General features: G+C 35.9%; 1 protein-coding gene across 1 annotated transcript in view; it reads right to left on the reverse strand.

The window, feature by feature from the left end:
* ITGA4 (integrin subunit alpha 4) overlaps nucleotides 1-23925 on the reverse strand; it is an 89451-nt gene that overhangs the window by 30786 nt on the left and 34740 nt on the right. Inside the window, exons 12-16 of the mRNA XM_058300551.1 lie at nucleotides 23558-23648; nucleotides 22925-22970; nucleotides 22454-22608; nucleotides 18030-18184; nucleotides 1441-1590 (exon numbers count right to left, since the gene is read on the reverse strand). Coding sequence (XP_058156534.1) covers nucleotides 1441-1590; nucleotides 18030-18184; nucleotides 22454-22608; nucleotides 22925-22970; nucleotides 23558-23648 — 597 coding nt within the window. The remainder of the gene's footprint in view (nucleotides 1-1440; nucleotides 1591-18029; nucleotides 18185-22453; nucleotides 22609-22924; nucleotides 22971-23557; nucleotides 23649-23925) is intronic.

Consider the following 23925-nt stretch of genomic DNA (forward strand, 5'->3'; position numbering starts at 1 on the left):
ATGGCAGAATAGTGATTTTATATTCATTGAATTGTAGAAATGTTAATTTCAGCAATCACTGAACAAAATTAAATGATAGTCTATCATAAGGGTTAGGGAATTTATTTAGTTCTGAGCATTTCAAGAGGACCCAAAGATACCACAAGGTACATGGGAAGGCCTGAGATATAAGCTGGACAAAGGAAAAATGGAGAGGAAAAAAGGAAAGGAAAAGGAGAGCAATAGGTAAAAGAGGGAAAGATACAGAACAAAAAGATCTAGTAGGTCACAACAGTGGGGAGTGACTAGAGTTTTGTCAACAGCCGGTCAGACCACAGACTGCCTATATCTGGAATTGCAGAGGGGGAAAGAATAAATATTTTTTTAAATGTTTAAATAAATATGAATTTCTCTGCTACTCTTATTTGACAAGCAGGTTATTCTGAGAATCAAAATTTAATCAGTGTAATATAACTCTAAACCACTACGGTTTTAGTCTGTGTTCTTGTAGAATTGAGATTTTCATTATAATAGGTTTGAAAATAGTTGGTATTGGAAACTGAAGTTCAGCAGAAGAATGAAAAAAATGAATATTTTCATATAAAGATATAGAGAAAATCTGCTCCTGTTACTAACTTTGATGTAATATTCTAGACAGTGGGGATTATAAATTCAAATATAAATTCAAATATCTGAAAGTATCGAAGGTGATATATCTGGGCAGGGTATAAACTAGATCTCTGGATGTCCTTTCACCTTGTATATTTTGAGTGTCATTAGCAAGCATCTTACTGAGTGCTTTTATCACTCCCACACTCATCTACCGACCAGGTCTTTGCATTGTTGGGCAATAAAGGTCTGAACAACAGCACTCCTGGGAATGAAGACACCATCAGTGAAAATGAAATAATTTGGAATAATTTAGAAAAAGCAGTTCACTGGTTAGAATGCAGGGTGCATTTTAAAATGCAATTTATCATGGAATCTAGATGAAAAGAATATAATGAAATTAAAAAGGAGAAGTTATTTTATAGCATCAATACATGTTTATGAATGTGTAAAAACCCAACAAGGGAAATGCGACTGACAAGACATGAGGGAATCCATGGGTAGGAAAAGTTGGAGAAGGAGACTAAATGCGAGAGAAATGGGCAGAAAACGAGAAAGAGAAACAGACCACACACGATGACACTGAGTAACTAACTCCATTATGATTTCTCTCTAGTAATAAATTTTCCTCACTGGCAAGGCATTGAGGAGAGAAAATTAACATTTTCTATATATGGGAAAGTACTACTATATTTAAAAATATGCAGTGCAGTATCCTAAAGGGAATTTAAAAATAAGGGAAAATGGCAAACATGATATACTATGTATTTTAAAAATGAAAATAAATCAGAATTATGCCACATTTCAAAAAAATTCTTTAGTTATATGTCAATCAATGGAAAATAATCCAACCGTTTTTTTAATCATGTCTTTTTCTTTCTTCTGCTGAAGAATTGGCTGAAGTGGTGGGAATTCCTCTGTACTTCGTTTACTGATGACGTGATGTCCAAGGTGGTAAGCAGCTTCAATCTCAACTGGAGTGAGGATGTCCCGCACATCTTTCTAAGGAAATTTACAAATGTATTAATAAAAATAAGCATATATAAAAACATAAAATATAAACTTCCTCCTTTAATGAATCCGGCCTAAAATATGGAAGCCAAATGCCTAAAACCTCTTGCTGTGCTACTTATCTATATAGCACATTTCAGTAAAAATCAGTGAAGAAAATTAGCACAGATGACACATCTAACAAAAAAGACCACATCTATTCCTATGTCTTTATACAATTATAAACAGTCATTTTCAATATTATCAACATATATACATATATATATGTATACACCCATATACGCACACATTTGTGGTGGTTAAGAGCAAGCGGTATGGAGTCAGAATACATGAAATCTCAGTTCCGTCACTTACTATTTATGTACCCTTTGGGCAAGTTAGTTCACCTGTTTATGTTTCAGTTACCTCATCTAAAAATGGGAATGACAATAATGATGAAGGCGATGCTACTTATACCTCACTGTACTGAGGATTAAAGAGCACAATATATGTAAAACACCTTGTCAATGCCTGAGATATATTAAGGTCTCAATATTTATCAAAAATTTGTAATTCCTGGAAAGCAGATGTGGCTCAAATGATAAGGCCTCCACCTACCATATGGGAGGACCTGGGTTCAATCCCTGGGGCCTCTTGGTGAAAAAGAAGAGAAAGTGTGCCTGCATGGTGAGCCAGGGCCTGCGTGGTGAGCTGAGTGCCCATGTGGGTGCCCATGCGGTGAGCCAAGTGCCCACATGGTGAGGCGAGTGCCCGCGTGGCAAGCTGAGTGCCTGTGTGAGTGCCCATGTGTTGTGCCAGCACCCACGAGGCAAGCCAGTACCCACACAGAGAGCCAAGTGCCCTCACAACTGCCTGCGTGGTGAGCCAGTGCCCATGTGGTGAGCTGAGTGCCCGAGCAGCAAGCCGAGTGCTAGTGTGGTGAGCCAGTCCCCGTGCAATGGAGTCATGCAGCAAGATGATGATGCAACATAAGAAAGATGAAAGGTAGAGTCAAGGTGAAGCACAGCAGAGACCAGAACTGAGGTGGCACAAGTGACAGGGAACCTCTCTCCACATCAGAGGTCCCCAGGATCGAATCCCAATGAAACCTAGAGGAGAAATGAGAAGAGAAGACAAAAAGAGAAATAGACATGGAAGATCACACAGCAAATGGACACAGACAGCAAAAACAGCAGGGGAGGAGAAGGTGAAAAGAAGAAAAAAGTTTATAATTACTCTGTACATGTTGCTTCAAAATATAGCTCTATATGGTAGGAGAAGCTCCTGGATCCCTTCTGGTCCCTCCTCCATCCTTCCCCGATTCCCTGGGGAGTCAGCCTGCGCTCCCATTGTGATTCTCAGGCCTGTTCCAGCGGGAGCAGAATCCCCAGAATGCACACTGCGATGCCTATATATTGGTGCCAATCAATCAGGAGGCAGCCTGAAAGACTGACCCAGGAAACTCCTCTTGGGCTCCCCTCTCAGAATTTTCCCTACAGAGGGAAGCAGCTTCGGACAGCTAACACACTATAAGAAACAACCAAGTCAAAAACAGCCTGGGGCAAAGACTTACCTGCTTTAAGCCATAAAGTAGAGCACCCAGGAGAGGGGAAAAGTCTATTTCATATGCAGAAAAGGGGGCATTCAAATTCCTGCACATGGGAGAATTCCTAAGGCCACTAGCAAGCACAAGACAGGCTCAAAAAAGACAAGGAGGACCCATCACTTTGCATTCAACTCAGTCTGATCTTCTTGAAAGGACAGCTGAACTCTGAAGGATAGCACAGGTCAAGGAAGAGCCAGTGTCTAAAGATTATGAAAGTGTTTTTTTGCTTTGGCTCTTTGATTTTGTTAGCTCCTGGCACTCAAGGAAATCATTGTCTTGTCACTAGCTAGATACAAACTTAAAGAGCAGGTAGCTCAGGCACTCAATCCCAGAGTTAACATTTCAAAATATTAAAATGTACAGTGTACAGAAAATGATTACAAGACAACCAAAGAAAGAAGAAATGATGGCCTATCCAAAAGAACAGGATAAAAATTCAGAAATCATCAATAAAGAGGACCAGATCATACCGAACAAAACCTTAAGTAATGATCCTTAATATGCTCAAGGGAAAATGAATAAAGGAAAGAGCTAAAGGATTTCAGGAAATTACTGAATGAATAATATGACAGTCTAAAGAGACAGAAATTTTAAAAAGGAAACAACCCAGAAATACTGGAATTTGACACAATAACTGAAATAAAAATTCCCTAGAGGGTTTCAAAAGCAAGTTGGAGCTGCCAGAGAAAAGAATCAGTGAACTCAAAGACAAAATTATTGAAATAAGTCAGGCTGAGGGGCAGAAAGAAAAAATAATTTAAAAAGTGAAGTAGCCTTAAGAGACCTGTGGGACACCATTAAGCATACCAATCTGCATATTATAGGAGTCCTGCAAGGATAAGAAAGAAAAGAAATGGGCAGAAGGAATATCTGAAGAAATAATGGCTAAAGACTACCCCAATTTAATGAAAGACATTAATATGCACATTCAAGAAGACCTATGACCTCCAAACAGGATGAAATCAAAGAGAAAAATGCACAGACACATAGTAGTCAATCTCAGAAATACAAGGGACAAGGAGAGAGTTCTGAAAGCACCAGAGACAAGGAACATATTATGTACAAAGGAATTCCAGTAAGACAAAGTGCTAATTTCTTCTCAAAAACTACAGGGGCAAGAAGGCAGTGATAGGAAATAAAGCATTGAAAGAAAATAATTACCAACCAAGTATTTCATATTGGCAAGAATTTTTTCCAAAAATAAGGGCAAGATTAAAACATGCCCAGATAAACAAAAGCGGGTGATAGGGCTGGTTTGTCACCACCAGACTTACCATTCAGTCAACACTAAAGAGAGTTGTTGAGACTGAAGAAAAGGCCCTAGACTGTGGATCGAAGTGACAAAAATAAATAATTCTGGTAAAGCTAACTATATGGATAATTATAAATGCCAGTAGTAAAGCATTGTATATTTTGGTATACAATTCCACTTTTTAATTCTTACAGTTTCAAAATGCAAATGCATGAAAAGTAATGATAAATCTATGGTTTGGGCAATAAAACGTATAAAGAATATAATTTGTAACAAATTCAATAAAAAGGTGGGAGGGATGGGTATAGGAACAATGTATGTATATGCTATTGAAGTCAAGTTAGTATCAAGTCAAACATGATTGTTATAGGTTTAGGATATTAAATTTTAGCCCTATGGTAATCATAAGGAAAATATATGAAAAAAGTGGTATAATATAAAATATCACAGAAACATAAAAGGAGGTATTAATGGAAGAATTACAGCCAAGAACTGTGTGAGATTTACACAGAACACATAGCCAAATGGAGCAGAAAATTTGCATCATCAGTAGTGACTTTACATGTAAACAGATTAAACTCTTCAGTCAAAAGGCAGAGATTGGCAGAATGGACAAAAAAAAGTATGACCCAATATATAGTGCTTACTAGAGATATATCTTAAATTCAAAGATAAGTAGGCAGAAAGAGAAAGGATAGGGGAAAATATACCATGCAAATAGTAACCAAAATAGAGTTTGGGTCAGCTATACTAAGATAAACTAGACTTTAAGTAAAAAACTGTTATGAGGGACATAAAAGACACCATATATTTGATAAAAGGGTGAATTAAAAACATGAATATATATGCATATAAAAGGAAAACTCCAAAATATATGAAGGGAGAAATAGACGATTCTACATTAATAGTAGGAAACTTCAATTCACCACTTTCACTAATAGGTAGAACATCTAGACAGAAGATCAGTAAAGAAATAGAAGACTCGAGTGACATCATAAGCCAACTAGACATAACAGACATATATAGAACACTTGAACCAACAGAAGTAAATTACATATTCTTCTGTAATGTACCTGGATCATTCTCCAAGACAGGCAATATTATCAGGCCACAAAACAAGTCTCAATAAATGCAAAATATTGAAATAATACAAAGTATTTTTTCCAACCTCAATGGAATGAAATAATGAATAACAGAGGGAGAAGTGGAAAATTCACAATATGTGGACATTAAGCAATGTACACTTAAACAACTAATAAGGCAAAGAAGAAATCACAAGGAAAATTAGGAATTCTCATAGGCAAATGAAAATGAAAACACAGCATTTCAAAATTTATGGGATGCAGTAAGAGCAGTACAGAGAAGGAATTTTACTCTAAATGCTTATATTAAGAAGAGATAGAATGAATTAATTTATTGAAACAAAAAAGAATCACATCTTTCTTCTAAAGATGAGTTGCTAACAGCCAACATCTACCACTACTCCACACAAGATAATGATCATTGTATTTGACTAGAAAAACAAGAAAATAATGACCTTTAACTTTCAAGCTAAATCAACTTTTCCAAAATTCATGAACATTGACAAATGAGATGTCAGAGCTAGAAAGATGCTTACAAAGTATTAAGACCATATCTCAATCTGCAGAAAATTTGGTGCATATTAATTCTTTTCCTCCTAGAAATGAATGAGGCCAAGCATAAATGCAAGCTCAAAGCTGATATCAGCCTTCGAGACCCTTAGATTATTACTGAAATAAATGGAAAATTATACATTCATTAAAAAAGATAGATCTTAAATCAGAGATCTAACCCTACACCTGGAGGATCTAGTAAAAGAGCAAACTAAACCAAAAGTGAGAAGGAAATAACAAATACTAGAGCTAAGTTAAAAAGAGAATTAAAAAATAGAATCAACAAAACCAAAAGTTAATTCTTTGAAAAGATCAATAAAATTGACAAACCCTTAGCTAGACTGATAAAGAAAAAAAAGAGAATGCAAATAATTAAAATCAGAAGTAAAAAAGGGGGCATTACTACCATCCCACAGAAATAAAAAAGATTATAAAAAGTTACTATGAACAACTGTACACCAACGAGTTAGATAAACTAGATGTAATGGATGAATTTCTAGAAAGACAAACTATCTATTATACATTGACTTAAGAAGAAATAAAGGAGCCGATGTGGCTCAAGTGATAAGGCCTCCGCCTACCATATGGAAGGACCCGTGTTTGATCCCTGGGGTCTGCTGGTAAAAAAGAAGAGAAAGCCTGCCTGTGTGGTAAGCCAATGCCCACATGGCGAGCCAAGTGCCCATGTGGTGAGTCTAGTGCCCGTGCAGCAAGCCAAAGGCCCAGGTGGGTCCCTGCATGGCAAGCTGAGTGCCCACATGGCGAGCTGAGCGCTCACACAAGTGCCTGCATGGCTAGCCGAGTGCATGTGCGACTGCCACATGGCAAGCCAAGTGCCCATGCGGCAATCCGAGTGCCTGTGTGAATGTCCGTGTGGTGACCCAGTGCCTGCATGGTAAGCCAAGTGCCTGCACAAATGAGTCATGCAGCAAGATGATGACGCAACAAAAAAGAGGGACAAAGGGGACAGTCAAGGTGACGTGCAACAGAGACCAGGAACTGAGGTGGTGCAATTGACAGGGAGCCTCTCTCCATATGAGAGGTCCCCAGGATCAAATCCCAGTGAATCCTAGAGGCGAAAGATGTGAAGACAAAAAGAGAGGTAGATACGGAAGATCACACAGTGAATGGACACATAGCTAAAACAGCAAAGGGCAGGGGAGGGGGAATGGAAGAAAAAAAAAAAAGAAGAAATAAAAGACCTCAACAGATCAATAACTAGTAAAGAGATTGAATCAGTAATCAAAAACCTCCCAACAACAAAAAGTCCAGGACCAGATGGCTTCACAGGTGAATTTTACCAAACGTTCCAAGAAGAATTAACCCCAATCCTGCTCAAACACTTCCAAAAAATTGGTAAGGAGGAAATACTTGTTCTATGAGGTCAGCCTCACCATCATACCAAATAAAGATATGACAAGAAAAGAAAATTACACACTAATATCCCTTATAAATATGATGCAAAACCTCAAGAAAATACTAGCTAACAGAATCCAAGATCTCATTAAAAGAATTATACTATATGATCAAGTGGGATTTATCAAAGTATGCAGGTATGTTTCAATATAAGAAAATAAATTAATGTGATACTCCATAAAACATGTGATCATCTCAATTGATGCAGAAAAGGTATTTGACAAAATCCAGCACCCCACCTTGATTAAAAAAAAAAAAAACTAGGAAGAGAAGGAAACTCTCTAAACACTATAAAGAGCATATATGGAATTCCACAGGGAACATCTCATTCAGTGGTGAAAGACTGATAGCTTTCCCTCTAAGATCAGGAAGAATACAAGAATGACCACTGACACCACTATTATTGAACACTGTACTAGAGGTTCTAGCCAGAGGAATTAGGCAAGAAAAAGAAATAAAAGGCATCCAAATATTAAAGTAAGAACTAAACAGTTCCCTATATGCATATAACAGATGCTATATATAGAAAATCCTGAAAAATCCACAGCAAAACTACTGGAATTATTAAATGAATTCAGCAAAGTGGCAGGGTATAACATTAACCTGCAAAAATTGGTAGTTCCTATACACTAAATAATGAACAATGTGAAAAGGAGATCAAGGGAAAAAATCCATTTACAATAGCATCTAAAAGAATCTAATATCTAGGAATAAATTTAATTAAGGATGTAAAGGATTTGTATATGGCAAACTATAAAACATTGCTAAAAGAAATCAAAGGCAGCCTAAATAAATGGAAGGACAGTCCATATTCATGGACTGGAAAACTCAATATTGTGAAGATATCAATTCTACCAATATGATTTACAGATTCAACACAATTGCAATCAAAATTCAAACGCCTTCTTTGCAGAAATGAAAAAAGCCAATCATCAAATTTATTTGGAAATATAAGGGGCTCTGAATAGCTAAACATCTTTAAAAAAAGAAACTAAGTTAGAAAACTCATACTTCCTTAATTTGAGACTTATGACAAAGCTACAATGGTCAGTACAGCAGTGGTAGTGGCACAAGGACAGACTTAAATCAATGGAATCAAATTTAGAGTTCAGAAATAGACCCTCACATCTATGGCTAATTGATTTTTGAAAAGAGTGCCAAGTCCACTGAATTGGGAAAGAACAATATCTTTAACAAATTGTTACTGGAAAACTGGATATTCACATGCAAAAGCATGAAGTTTGCCCCCATCTCATACTATATACAAAATTAACTCTAAACGAATCAAATATCTAAATATAAAACCAGGATCATAAAACTCCTAGAAGAAATGTAGGGAAGCATCTACAAGACCTTGTGTTAGGCAATGGTTTCTCAGACTTTACAACCAAACCATGAGCAAAAAAAGAAAAAAATAGTTAACTGAGACCTCATCAAAATAAAAAACTGTGCAAAGGACTTCATCATGGAAGTAAAAGTCAACCTACAGAGTGGGAGATAATATTTAGAAACTGCAAACCTGATAAATGTTGATTATGCAGAATTAATAAAGAATTCCTAGAACTCAACAATGCAACAACAAAGACAAACAACCCAATTAAAAATGGGCAAAATGGGAAGCAAATGTGTCTCAAGCAGTTGGGCATCTGCCTACCACATGGGAGGGACTGGGTTCGGTTCCCAGTGCCTCCTAAAGAAGGCGAGCAAGACAGCAAGCTGACACAACAATATGATGCAACGAAGAGACACACTAAGGAAACACAATGAAAGACACAACCAATAGGGGGCAGAGGTGGCTCAAGTGATTAAATGCCTCCTTCCCACATGGGAGGTTCTGGGTTTGGTTCCTGGTGTCTTCTAAAAAGAAGACACGCACACAACGAAGAGACACAGTGAGCAGATAGTGGGTGCAAATGATGAAATAAATAAATAAAATCATTTTTAAAAATGGGCAAAATATTTATAGACATTTCTTCAAAGAAGGTATACAAATGGCCAAAAAACACATGAAGATGCTCAACATTACTAACCATTAGGGAAATGCAAATCAAAACCTCTATTAGATTTCATTTCACATCCACTTGAATGTCCACAATCAAAAAAAAAAAAAAGAGGAAAATTCCAAGTGTTGGAGAGTGTGTGGAGTGTGGAGAAATAGAAACTGTTGTTCATTGTTGGTGGGAATATAAAATGGTGCAGCCACTGTGGAAAACAGTTTGTCAGTTTTTTGGAAAGTACAGAATTACTAAATGACCTGGAAATTCCACTTCTTGGTATATACCCCAAAGAATTTAAAGCAGTGATTCAAACAAATGTTTGCAAACTGATGCTCAGATTGGCATTACTCACAATTACCAAAAGATGGAAGCACCCCAAGTGTCCATCAATAGATGAATGAATAGACAAAATGTGGTATGTACCTACAATGGACTGTTATTTAAGTATTTAAAAGGAATGTGACATCATGGATGAACCTTGAAGACATCATGTTGAGTAACATAAGCCAAACACAAAAGGACAAATTTTGTATGATCTCACTGATAAGAAATAATTAGAGTAAGTAAATGCATAGAGTCAGAAACTAGAATACAGGTCTCAAGGGACTGGGGAGTTAATGTTTAATTGGTGGTTCCATGGTATTGGTAGCATAAGGCTAAGAATGTAACTACCACCATTGAATTATATATCTGAATGTGGTATAACAGGAAATTTTAGATAGTGTGTGTGTATATATATATATATATATATTACTATAATACAAGTAAAAAAATATAGAACTGTATAACACAAGCAGTGAACTTTAATGTAAACTATGACCTATAGTTAGTAGCACAATTATAAGAATATTTTCCCATCAATTTACACAATGGTACCCAATAAAGGTACCATATTCATGCAAAATGTTAATAATGGAGATGGGTATATGGGAACTTTTTTCTGCATGATTCCTCTGTAAATCTACAACTTCTCTAATAAAACAAAAATGGGTGTAGAAATGTAGCTACAGAAGTCAATCAAGGAATTAGTGAAAAGCAACTGGAAAATAAGAAAAAAGGAAAAGAGTACTAGTTTACTGACAAACAATGAACATTAAACAGAAAATGAGTTACACAGCAAGTATTAGACTTCTATTAAATGGTATCTGGAAGATTTATGCATGAAGACTCAGGCATGATTCAGGCTTATAGTCTTGAGATCTCTGATTATTTTCCATTTTTATACATCAATACTTCTATTAAATTACTTAAATGATCATCTCAACATGAAACATTGACCATACAGGAATGCTGCAAATCAAGGCCCAAATCCCAAGTTATCAACTTGTGAAAATGGAACAGCTTGAGGCCTCGAGTATTACAATAGCAAACTTGATTAAATCATTCCCTAGGTGTAGGAGCTAGACAACAACTGATTGTCCCTCCACATGTCCACTGTTTCAATTCTTCTCAACAAGCTTGCTTGACCAAATCAAGTGTTATCTAATTCAAACTAATTTTCCACAAGCTCTTCTCTACATCTGGTGAATATTACTCTCATTATTCTAATTAGCTATTAATTATGCTTTTCCCACAATATATAAGATGTACATGCACTCTTACAAGAACTGTATTTGGCAGATATTCACAATTACTTAACTTTAACAGCTCTACCTAAGAACATAAGCTATATTAAAAATGTCTTTAAATGACTAAATATTTGGGATGGAAAAAAGGAGATTTCCTTAAAATTTTTAATTTGAATATGCATATGCTAGTGATATTAAAAATAATGAAGATTCTATGCTATATTTTTATAGACAATTACATAAAATAGAATGCTCTCAAGCATGAAAATCAGCACATGCCTGGAATTGCACAAAGTCTGTCTTCTTGTTCAACTTTTATGGAAATTTGTATTTAAGGCCAACTTTAGAGCTCAGCTGTAGGCCAATGTTGTCCTATTGTATTCATATAGTAAAGGAATTTATTTTAAGGGTGGGGACATCATTTATAAAATAGTATTTATAAAATAGTATTATATAAAAATGATGTTGGAGTATAAACATATTGAAGATAGCTATTCCTGGGTCTACTGTGTCCAGGGAAGGCACTGTGGAAACAAAACTGCACATCAGTAGCTAGGTCATAGTCTATAACCCAATCCACACATACAGTGTGGCCAATGGGTGCTCTGATATATGTATGCACAAATACAAAGGGAAGAAAGTTACCTAATCTAGACTTATAATGAGGATCAGAAAGGTTCTGATCTTAAGGATGATCTTAAGCAGGAATATGAGTTTGTTTTGTGTTTTCAAAATATGTGGGGAATGGATTGGAGAAAGAAGGTAAGGCATGAGGCACAAGTTAGAAATTAAAATACCGTCATGTTTGATTATGGTCATGTTATCTAGTAAGCTTGGTTTAGGTGGCAGAGAATTGTCAACCATCTGGCCCTGCAACTTCTTGAGAAGAGACAACGAGAGATGCCCCATCATTATACCAACGGAATATTCTCAGATTTTCTCTGAACATTTAAAGAGCATAGAAAACACACAAGTTTACTAAATTTACTGAATGTTTGAGTCTCTGCCTTATGCAAGGAGTTATGTTAGTGCTGAGAAGAATGCAGACATGTAAAAGATAACATCCTGTCTTGAAAGACCTTGCAATCTAACAAAGAATTAACATGTACTAGAATAATCAATCTACTTCCTAGAAACCTGCAAAATCAGCATAGTTATATAATTTGCTTGCAGTTAGATTTTCAGCAGAAATATAAGCATATGAAGGTCAATCCACTGCATTTCTGGTTTAAAAAACACAAGTCAGAGAAAATGGCACTTCATTAAGCTATGTGCTTGCACGGTTTAGCAGGTTTTTTAAAATTGTAAATCAGTATAACTACTAATCAAATATGCATTCAGTTTCTTAAAATTATACTGAAGAAGATGGGTTTTAAAAGTCACCTAAAGACTTATAAAACAAAATAAAATTATTTAATTTCAGAAATCTAAACTGCAGAAAACTGGGAAATCAAGGGAAAGAAAAGAATGAACTAAAATTCTATATAAGTAAGCAGACTAATTTCATGATGATTATGCAACATGTCAGGCTTACTGAACTCACTAGATCAGATATCAATGGGACAGTCATTCCTGCAACAAGGTTAGGTATTTCTAGTTTTTATTAGAAATGCTAAAGGCAGACAAGAAATCTTGTTACTTCATTTGTTATCCCAGGCTGCACCCCTTTTCTCAAACAGAGATAGCTATTTTGATGCAGGGATTCCATCAAGACTTTTCCAAGCAAAGTCTTACAAACAAGGCTGCTCCAACGTTTTTAAACACTGCAGCAAATTGATTCAGTTCACCTAAATCAAAATAGCCTCAAAAGTTTCCCTTTTTCTGAGATCTTATATTAAGAAGTCTAAAACCCAATAAAGCTGTATATTTGAAAAGAAACAAGCAAAGATTCATTTGCATTTAGTTATATGGATGGGGAAACAGATTTTCATAGAAGGAAAAGTGATGTCTAGTAAAACGATTACAAGATAAAACATTATAAGGTATAAAAAATTAACCATCTCCCTTATATCATAGATACTGTTTATGAATTCTCAACTCTATATTAAAGATTCTTCAATGGGTCCACTAGCAAAAAGTAAGGCTTGAAACAATTATAAGAAAGTAAAGTAGAGTTTTCAAAGCAAAAAAAAATTCTTTCTCTTTCATGAAGAACAAATTGACCATTTAAGTAAAATAATCTCATGTGATGTTGTATTTATGAGGAGAAGACTAATTTTGAGAAAACTGATGTTCCTTACTAACCAAGTAAGTCTCAGAAAATTAGTACTGACACATGTAACCATCTGAATATTTCAGGATTTATAAAAGACTTGTTTTCTGTCTTTATAGATTAAGCTCATAATATGAGTTTTCCCTTGATTTTATTTTACATTTATATAAAAACTGTTTCTCAGAAATGTAGTTGCATTGGAAAATACTTATTTGATTTATTAAAAGTGTCTCCTGTATTCCACTAAGATCTAATGCCTGAAACTAGAGAGTGTGTGAATAGAAGAATTTAACCAAAGCTCAAGTTTTATGCTGAGATCTGCTTTTTTTTTTTTTTTTTTTTTTACAAATTCTCCACTGTGAAAGACTGATGATTTTGGCAAATATAAGCAAGTTTTAAGATTTTAATTTACATGAGATAATCAGGAAACAACAACAAAATTCAATCTTTTCCTCACCTTCAGGTCCCTAATGCCCTTTACATGTTGTGCTATTGATGAGATCTTTCCAGCTCTCTTTCCCTTAATACCCAACGTTAAGAATTCATTGACCCCACTGGACCTCCAGCTCAGCTCTTCCTGTCTCTCACCCTCTTGATGTCTTCTCTCCCTCCCCTCCTTGCCTAATCAAACTTCATAGGCAACAATATAAGCACTCTTTGCAGACTCCCTCAACTCTCTTGCTTCAATCTTTCTCTTAGTAAACCCTAAATCTGGGTTAATTGTAACTCTTCATCTACTCCCACCAGTAGGGCTGAATGTGAAAAAAGGCACCACCATACTGACTAATCTCATTTTATGACAATAAGTGCAAATGGGCAGTTAATGTCACCTGGCAACCACAGTATTTTTCTTTGTTCTTCCACTCTCCTAGAAGACTGACACATCTTCCCATACCCTACACACCACCTTCCCCATCCCTACTAAAACTGATGACATTGCTTTTTAGTTCATTGAGACTATTAAAGCAATCAATAGAGAACTTCCACAATCCCCACCACGACATCTATGCAGGACCTGCGTAAACATACACCAATGAACTACCCCTGCTCTTATCTAGACCCAGTTCCTTCACATGCACAATTGACTCCATCCTTCTTGCCTTCACAAGATTGTTACACCTAGTCTCCCTCTCACCTATACCATCAATTTTTTACTCTTGGATCATATCTATCAGCATAAAAACATGCTGATATTTAAAAAACAACACAGTCACTTTCCTAGTCAGCTACCAACTCCCACTGCACTTTCCTTGGTTCCCTTTGGAGTAAAACTTTGTGAAAGACTAACCTAAAATTCGTATCTCCAATTCTCCTTTTTACCCAACTACTACTATGAAATTGCTTTTGTCCAGATCACCAACAGCCTCCACATTGCTAATTCCAATGTCAGTTCTCAACCCTCATTTTATCTGACCTAGCAACAGCCCTGGAAAAATAATTAATAGTTACACCCTTTTTGCTGAACTTTATTAACTTCACTTGCAGGATATCACACCCTCTTGGTTATCTTCCTTCCTCATTGACTGTTCCTCATCTCCTTTGCTGGGTCTCCTCTTCAACCTCTTCAAACCCACTCGGTGCAGCACTTGGTCCTTTTCTCTTCCAGTGGTAACCTTGGCCATTTTACCTGACTTTAAAGACTACCCATATGCCAAAGATACATTGATATATCCAGTTCTATGTCTCTCCACAGCTCTGGATGAGTACATATAAATGCTTAACTAGTATTTCCACTTGAGTAAAACAGGTCTTTCCACTCAGCAGACACAACTGCACTCTTAAACTTTCTACTACAGAACTGCTTGTCTTGGAATTTTCCCTGTCTCAAACAATGAAAATGACATTTTTCTAGTTGTTTGGGCTACATATCTTGAAATCATTTTGGAGCTTCTCTTTCTCAAACATCAGACAACCATTAGCAATAGCATCTGCCTTCAACTCCTTCTCACAATATAACTGCTATACCTTGGATGGAGCTACTATCATCTCTTACCTGAGATATTGTAATAGCCTCTTCTCCCAGTGTCAAACCTTGCCTCCCTACTGTCTATTCTCAGCACAGCAACTACAGTAATCCTCTTTACACCTAAGTCAGATCAAGTCAGGTCAGATCACTCCTCTCCTCAAAATTCCCCCTATGTGACCTGGCATTTCCCTCCTGTTCACTTTTTCCAGTCATCCTTGCCTTCCTTCTTTCTTAAAATTGCCAAGCACAGGCTTGTTTTCCTAGATCGGTGGTTCACAAAGTCTGGTTACAGGCCAGTATCAGCATCAGCTAATTTTCAGGCCTCCTCTCCCAGAATTATTCAATCAGGGACTCTGGGCAGGGCCCAGAAACCTGTATTTTAACAAGCCCTCAAGAGGATTCTGATGCATGCCAAAGGTGAGAACCTCTGCACTAAACATCTGCATGGATAACTTCCTTATTTAATTCAAGTCTGTGTTCCAAATATCACGTAAGACTACTCTGACCACCCTATTTAAAACTGTACCCTTCGCTCCTCTAGTAATACTCCACAATTTTCTGTTCTGTCCCCCTTTTTCCTTTCCCAATTTTCCTTTTCTTCTAAAATATCATTGAATTTTCAATTTTATGCTCCTCTTTCCCCCACTAGATTATAAACTATTAGGGTAGGGATCTTTCTTTCTCTATTTCATTCACTGACATATAAAAAGTGTCTTAAATGAGGGAGCCATCTTGGGGCAGAGGAAGTGTCTCATACAGAACCTGGCACAATATAGGCATTCAGTAAATATCTATTGAATTAACTGAGTGAATGGATAAATGGATTTAACAGGTATGGCCAATGGAGACAATACAAGTAATGCATACCCAACTAGCAAGTGGGGGGGTCCTCTCACTTGGTGGGGTTGGGGACCTAAGTACATTATTAGCCAGTGTCATTTCATTTCATGATAAGGGGTGTTGGGGTAGAATGCCTATGTATTTTTAACACTCCTGAATCTGGCTATGTTTTATAGAACCCAAGAACAATGAGGCATCTTGGCCAATGTCCACCTTCTTTTCCACTACTACTCTTATGAAGATAGGAGAATTCAGGTTGCTGTACTATAGTTACTTCAGGTTATAGAAGCATGATAGTGCAGTTTCCTAATGCCATGGGACACCACTCTGGTGGGCTTGGAAAGTGCCCCCATTACACTCACACATACTCCTAACTAGCAACTGGAGCTCCTTGACATAGCTCATAGATAGGGCATTGCTTCTGTCTTTCTTACACCGCTCTCAGGTTTGCTGCAAGTGAGAGGGTTGGGGTAGGTCTTTTACCTTTCTTTATATGAGCTTGAAAAGTGTCCCCAAAGTAATATAAATTAGGAATGGAGAAAAGATACTAGAGGAGAGAATCACATTTTTAAGTCCCTACTATGCAAATTCTAACACCAAGTTCTTTTGTTTAAACTTCACAATATGCCTGCTCGTTAAATAGCCTAAAGTCAATGGCTAGAACCTGCTGCCATCAGCACCCTGGTCAAAATGCAGGTTTATGTGCAATGAAATACAGAAACCTTGTCTAAATTGTAATTTATACTATAGAATTATTCTGAAGTAAATGTATAATTTTCATGAACCCTTACTCATAAGAATAATGCCAAAGTCTAAATAAACCAGGATGATTTGTTGCAATTTTTACAAATTCAAAGCAATGTGTTTCTTTGTGAATGTCTGATGTTGGGTGCCTTTTAAAAATAATTTTAATATTTGTCTCTAAAATTGACTCACCTAAGTCAAACAGCATCTATTAAGGATTTTTAAAAGAACCATTTTAATCCCTTCTATATAAACAGTGGTTACATTAATACTCTTTGCTTTTGGCTCTCAAACATCTAATAGTGTTATTCTAGTTCAACAGTAAAAACTGTTAAGGGAAATGAACTGGCATGGGGATTATAACTCTCAGCTGTTTCTGGTGTATTGGAGCCTTGATGCTTGTTTGCATTTGCTTGGAATGAGTACCTAGGGGAAAATTAAGTTCTAAGCTGAGGCTACTATTTGAAATCCCAGAAAAAGCTCCTGGGAATAGTTTGGCATTTTGTGACAATAGATTTTCTGATGAAGCACACCATTCCCTAATAGAAAGACCTGGCAGTGCTTTACATGATAAAATTTGACCAATGCATACAACAAGATAATCAGTTTGGGAATGAGTGTTTTAATAAAAGAAATATGGAATTGGCTATGCTTTGGCAGGATATACTTCAAACCACCATGTGAGGTGTCATCCTGGCCCCACAGACGATACCCACCATGCTACAACTATTCAGGTTCCCATGACATCACTGACAATGTTGGCACAGAGACAGAGACATAATCCAAAAGGTACTTATGTTGGATTCAGCCTTGTTAGTCTCATGAAAAACAAACCAACACCTCCACAACAAAATAAAAACAAAAACTACCATGGAGCAGATTTGAGGCTCCAGTAGAGTGAGGAATAATACATTTTTAGGCAAATAAATAAGTGTAAAATCAGGAATAGGAAAACATCAATTTTAGAAAGAAGATAAATCTCTAAACAAAATCGTGATTGGGTAAAATCTGATCAATTGGAAATGAAGTAGATGCAAAAGTGGAGTTTGAATTAGGCAGGCTGGGGTCTAACATTTTCACTCTGGGATAATAGATCATCTAGTTAGAAAGAGTTAGCCCTTGCTTTTTACCACATTTTATAAAAAGATATAAATGCAATAAGGTTGCTATATCAATAATATCTGAGGTTTACATATATTAACAAAGGACTGTTTACCCGCATAAAGGCTTGATGTGTTCTACAGTTAACCACTGTGCTTAATACTTGTATGCTTCCTGTAATCACGTCGGAAGTTCCATTAGATGAAAAGTAAAATCTCGATGGAGTCTCTGCCTTTCTGTTCACATCCAGACTCATGTTATAAAACAAAACTGCAAATAAGTAGAGAGAATCACAAGGAATATAAATAATTATCTAAGAACATTTTATTATTTTTTAAATGAAAATCAGTTATATAGAATACTATATAATTTTTTCATTATTTAAAAAAATAACTTGAAATAGGAAGAGAACAATTTAAATATGCAAATTTAAAAATTATTTTTATAAATTGAAAAAAGATTTATAAACTTTCCCCTAGGTTTATATTAACAATATTAACAGCTATGGTTATTTTGCATAATTCTTCTAAAAAGAAAATAGTTTTGAAACTACAATATCAAAATTGTTACTAATAAAAGTGCTAAGTGTAAGATTTCATTGAAATTCTGTCATTAGAACACCTTAAGGAAGAACAGAGTACTGTGCTCAAATGTCTTTTGAAATACTATTTTGTATGGTTATATGACTAATTTCATATATGAGTACATTCATTTATTCCAGTTCATTTCTAATTTGAAGGCTTGCTATTTTTCTTTTTGGCTAATTTTACTTATAAAATATTAATACACAGTTCAAAAGTCAAACCTATATAAAAGGTTTACTCAAACGTGTCCTTTCCAGCATTTTCCAGTTACTTGTGCTCTCTATGTTTTTATTGGTGTCTAGTTTGACTTTTTAATGTTGATTTGTGAAAAGAGGAAACAAATTAGATATACATTCATTCAATAAATATTTTGGTACTTTGAGAACTTACTTCAAATCTGACATAGTAAAGACTCACCTGCTAAAGATCTTCAATAAGCAACAAAAAGTTTTTTGAATTAAAAAGTAACCAAAGGTTATGTTTCTGCAAGTCTCAGCAAGATCTCACTGACTGCCACAGCGAACAGTGTCTCAAAGAGCAGCGTTCCTCAGAACTCTAGAGATATCCAGAAACTATAAGCTGGACCGATAGCTCAGGAATTCAGCTCCTGATCTATCAGTGTGCCTTATTTTGGAATTTATGCTTCCCAGTATAACACAGTTAAATTCATTTATAGATTCTCTACACATGGCTCCTCCGCCCGTCTTATTTGAACCTATAATTAGCACTATACTTGATAAATATATGACCCAGAGACTTAAATCTTTGGTCCGTCCATGTGCCAGTTGGGCCCTGAATTTCAGCAGTTGCAACACCTACTCTTCAGTTCATTGGACTGATCCAGGACAACTAACAAGGAGATGATGAAGGACAACGCACATCCCAAGGACCAAAGAATGTCAGTAACTGCAACCAAGATAGCTCCATCTATCTGCCCTATGGGATCTAAGTCTCCTCTCAATTAAAAGAAAAGTGGGCATCACCATCCCCAAATCCTCAAGATTGGGGAATGAACAATGGACTAAAGTAGACTTATTATTATTCTACTACAGACTTACTGTTATCCTAGTAATGGAAGAACTCTTATCATTGATATGGAGGCAGTGGCCACCAGAGGTTCTGAGGGATGGGAGAGGGAAAAATAGGTTTAACATGGGGGCATTTTTGGGACATTGGATTTGTCCTGTATGACATTGCAGTTATGGCTATAGGCCATTGTATATTTTGTTTTAACTTACAAAATTGTGCAGGACAGACTATAAACTATAATGTAAACTGCAGTCCATGGTTAGTAGTGATGCTTCAATATAGGTTCATCAATTGTAACAATGTACCACACTAAAGAAAGATGTTATTAAGGTAGGAAAGTGTGGGAAGAGAGGGAGTGGGGCATATGGGAATCCCTTATCTTTTTTATATACATTTATGTAATTTAATGCTTCTTTAAAAATAAAAATAAAAAATAAAAAAATTTAAAAAAAGGAAACCAAAAATTCCAAGGTAGATTTTCCCAAGAAATTAAAGCTATCTCCTGAATCTAATGGACTCTTTGCAAAACAAGATAAAGTCAATATTCTGCTGAGATGTCATTCATTATACAGGAGTAATCATTCATAACTGATACTTTCAAGAATCTATATAATTCCTGAAGTGCTAATCTACATTTTAGGAGTTACTCTTCTGGAAGGATCAAGGAAACAACTATAAAACTTCCATTACTCCCACAAACTTCAAACAAATCTTTCAGCCTTCCTTTCATTTAGAAAATAAAAAATAGAGTCCAAATCAATTGCTTTCAAAACTGCAATACCTGAGGGGAGGCAGATGTGGCTCAAGCAATTGAGCTCCCACCTATCATATTGAAGGTCCCAGGTTCAGTTCCCAGTGCCTCCTAAAGAAGATGAGCAAGACAGCGAGCTGATGTGACAAGCTGCATGGCAAGCTGACACAACAAGATGACACAGCAAGAGACACAAGGAGGAAAATATAATGAGAGACAATAAAGCAGGGAGCGGAGGTGACTCAAGCGACTGGGCACCTTCCTCCCACATGAGAGGCCTTGGGTTTGGTTTCCAGTGCGTCCTACAAAAAGGAGGACAAGCACACAACAAACAGACACAGTGAAAACAAACAATGAGGGGGTGGGGAGAAATAAAGAAAATAAATCTTTAAAAAAAAAGTTACTATATGTGTCATAAAGTTGGTGGTCAGCTGCATGTTACTTAACACAAGATTAACAAATAAAATTAAATTCCCAGAAAAGACTCTTAAAAAATTTTGAAGAAACTGAGATTCAATATCTCAGAGAAAAGCTGCAATTGAAATACTCATCTACAAATCCATCACCCTAATCAAGTTCAGACAACCAAAAGGATTGAATACAAATCTATTCACAGTAAGAGGTAAATGCCTTGCTTTTATTAAACATGCATACAGTGTGAATTATTCTTCCCAAGTATTCATTTTATGGCAATTATAAAGTACATTTTTGTAACAATGTTCTGATTATTTATGAGTGTCACATATTTGTTTTTAACCATTTAAAAAAATATCTGGTCACATTGGAATTAGGGATACAGGAAACCCTGACCTCACATAGAGGAAAACAGTCATTTAGTCAACAGCTATCTTTCAGATAATCACCTTCACCTGTGCTTTACTATGTACTTCACTCCGGGGTCACACTCTCACGCTGCCACTTCTCCAATCCATAACTGGATGAGGACTTGCCTACTCACAACAGCATCTCTAGCCAGGGCTTTTCCAGAGCACTGTTAAAAATAACTATGATATAAAGTAGAGATACTAGGCTCATTCTTTCCATCTCATCACAAGCTAATTCAGATTGAGACCTCTGTTACAAATCCACAGATTAGGTCAGAAATATTTGCTGCCTTCCTGATGTTTAGAGGACAGCAGCCTGCAGGGTCACTGGCACAGTCAACTCTTGATAGCTCTTGTGGGGATTACGAACTTCACAAGTCTTTAATGTTTGAATGATAAATCCAGGATGCTTTTCTCCTACCATAAGCTAGTTTCACTAGCAGTTATTCAAATCTTAGCTTAAATAGAACATAATTACAAACATCAAACTGCTAGCAAAACACAATAATTACAAAGTTATTTACTTGGGGTTAACCACAATTCTTGATGATGCATATCAATACTACTTTCTCCGGTGCAGATAACTGGGAGTTACATATTTATGGAGAAATGGGGAGACTCTTAGAAACTAAGAGTCACAGGAAGTCATTAAGAGATGTGTGTTATTTATGGAAATTAGAATCATGGTTTAGACTTCAGAAAAACTTCAATTATTGCAACTGGCTAGAACATGAACGAAAGGAACTTTTTTCCTCTCAGGCTGCCTACCATAAGCCAGCTCTGGGCTAAAAGAAGTTCAGAAAAGTAGAGGAGGAGCTGCAGTTGTGTTCTTTCTACTCTAAGAAGTGTGTACAGATTAAGCTCAGTTGGTTCACCTTAAACTAATAAAGCAAGGGATACTCCTGTTTTGTTTGTTGCCATCACCTCAGAATGATCCTAATGTGTCCCAGTTATTGATCAGATGACAGGGTTTCTTAACATTTTTTGTTCCACAGATCCTTTTGCCAGTCAGGTAAAACCACAGACCCCTTACTAAGTCCACACTATACTGTGTATTATTTAATAAATATAGAACAATCACACCAACAAGCCCCCACAAGAATAATGAATGTTTTTTTGAATTTTCAGTTCAAGCTCATGGAGCCCGTGAAATCTTTCTCCACGGAGCCCTGGTTAAGAACCCCTGGATTAGAACAATATAAGCATCTGGAAGATGGCACAGAAAGGGGTAAGTCAGCTGCTCTTCCGCAAAAGGCCTTCATGGTGAATATCAGTGAGGACTCAAAAGATGGTTGTAACATGAATGACATACACAATCAATCAGGGACTAATAACATAAGGCCAAACCTACCAATATAACCTGGAACCTCTTTGCCTTTATATGAAAAACAGAGTTTTAGGTCCATGCACACAGACGGTAATCCATTCTCAACACAGTCAAATTTTGTTCTATTTACTGACTCAGGGTGGTTTAAAGATGCTTCAACAATCACTACAGGTCTTGTCCTAAGAAGGAAATAAAATTAGCACTATTATTGCAGAAATAGTTTTCCTGAAGAAGGCTAACAATTCCACTTGTTTTGCCAGGTTACACTGACCAAGGAACTTCATGAATCTGTTTTATTAAAAAATATTGACTTCTTCCAGTGATTTATTTAATCATATTTATGTAAGGTAGGGAAAAATCTAAAGTTCAATAATCAAACTTCAGAATAACAAAAAGAGCATCATGAGGTCACTAGCACTGTGGATTTTTAAAATTGCCTCCCATTATTTACAATTAAGCCCATTGTCATTAAGCAGTGAAATGTATCAACCTTACCTTAGCAACACAGCAGAATTAGACCGAAAAGCACCAACTGCTACATCTGGAGGAAAAAAAACAACACAGATTAATGATCATCATTAGTCAAAGAGAATTACTTTTTAGCCATACATACTTAACTACATACCACCTTTTGACTATATCAAAACACAATTTATAGAAAATTAATTAGGAAAGATATGCTAACATCTTAAATTTCATCCAACTTTTGTCTGAATCCACTCATTTACAATGACCTTCATTTGTTTATAATATAAATATAAGCGTTAGTATATAAAAATAGATTTACTAAAGTAAAAGCCACAATCAATTTTTATACTAGAAAACTTTACCCAGAATCTACCTTCCAATTTTTTAAAAATTTTCATTCTTTTCATCACCCTATCATAGATATAGTTCATGGGTGTTTTTCATTTTTTTGAGAAAAAGAATTTAATATTAAATAACAATGTAAAGCTCAGGGATTACTCGATCATATCTGGCCCATTCTCGAATTCAGTACAGCTTTAAAAATTGAGGGAAAAAAATCAGTAAATTAGAAGTCTTCTTTACCAGCTTTATATACTTTACAATAAAGCAGTATCTACAATAAAGCTTTCTACAAATTTTAAAATATAGTTTTATACTCACCTACATATCCATTATTATCTGCATCAATTTGTCCAGATATAGACTGTCCAAACATACTTAATGATTCACTGATTTGAAGCCCTTCAATTCTCTGAAAAATAGTTAAATTGAATGGGAAGGAGTTTTTGAACATCTAATACCCCAGAGAAGCAATGATTTAGATGAATAATGAGACTTTCCATGTCTTGGCACATTTATTAACAAAAGACATTTTAGTTAAGTCAGATACTTCTGTCCAAGAGAAACAAAAGCTTCCAGCTCAGAGCAGGCAGTTGACATCAGTTTTATGATTAGAAAAAATGATCTCCTTTAGGAAAATTATGGAGTATAGATCTTCTAAAACAGTCCTGGCTCCCTCAACTCTTCTT

Source organism: Dasypus novemcinctus, chromosome 7 (assembly GCF_030445035.2).
Source record: "Dasypus novemcinctus isolate mDasNov1 chromosome 7, mDasNov1.1.hap2, whole genome shotgun sequence".
Taxonomy (NCBI): domain Eukaryota; kingdom Metazoa; phylum Chordata; class Mammalia; order Cingulata; family Dasypodidae; genus Dasypus; species Dasypus novemcinctus.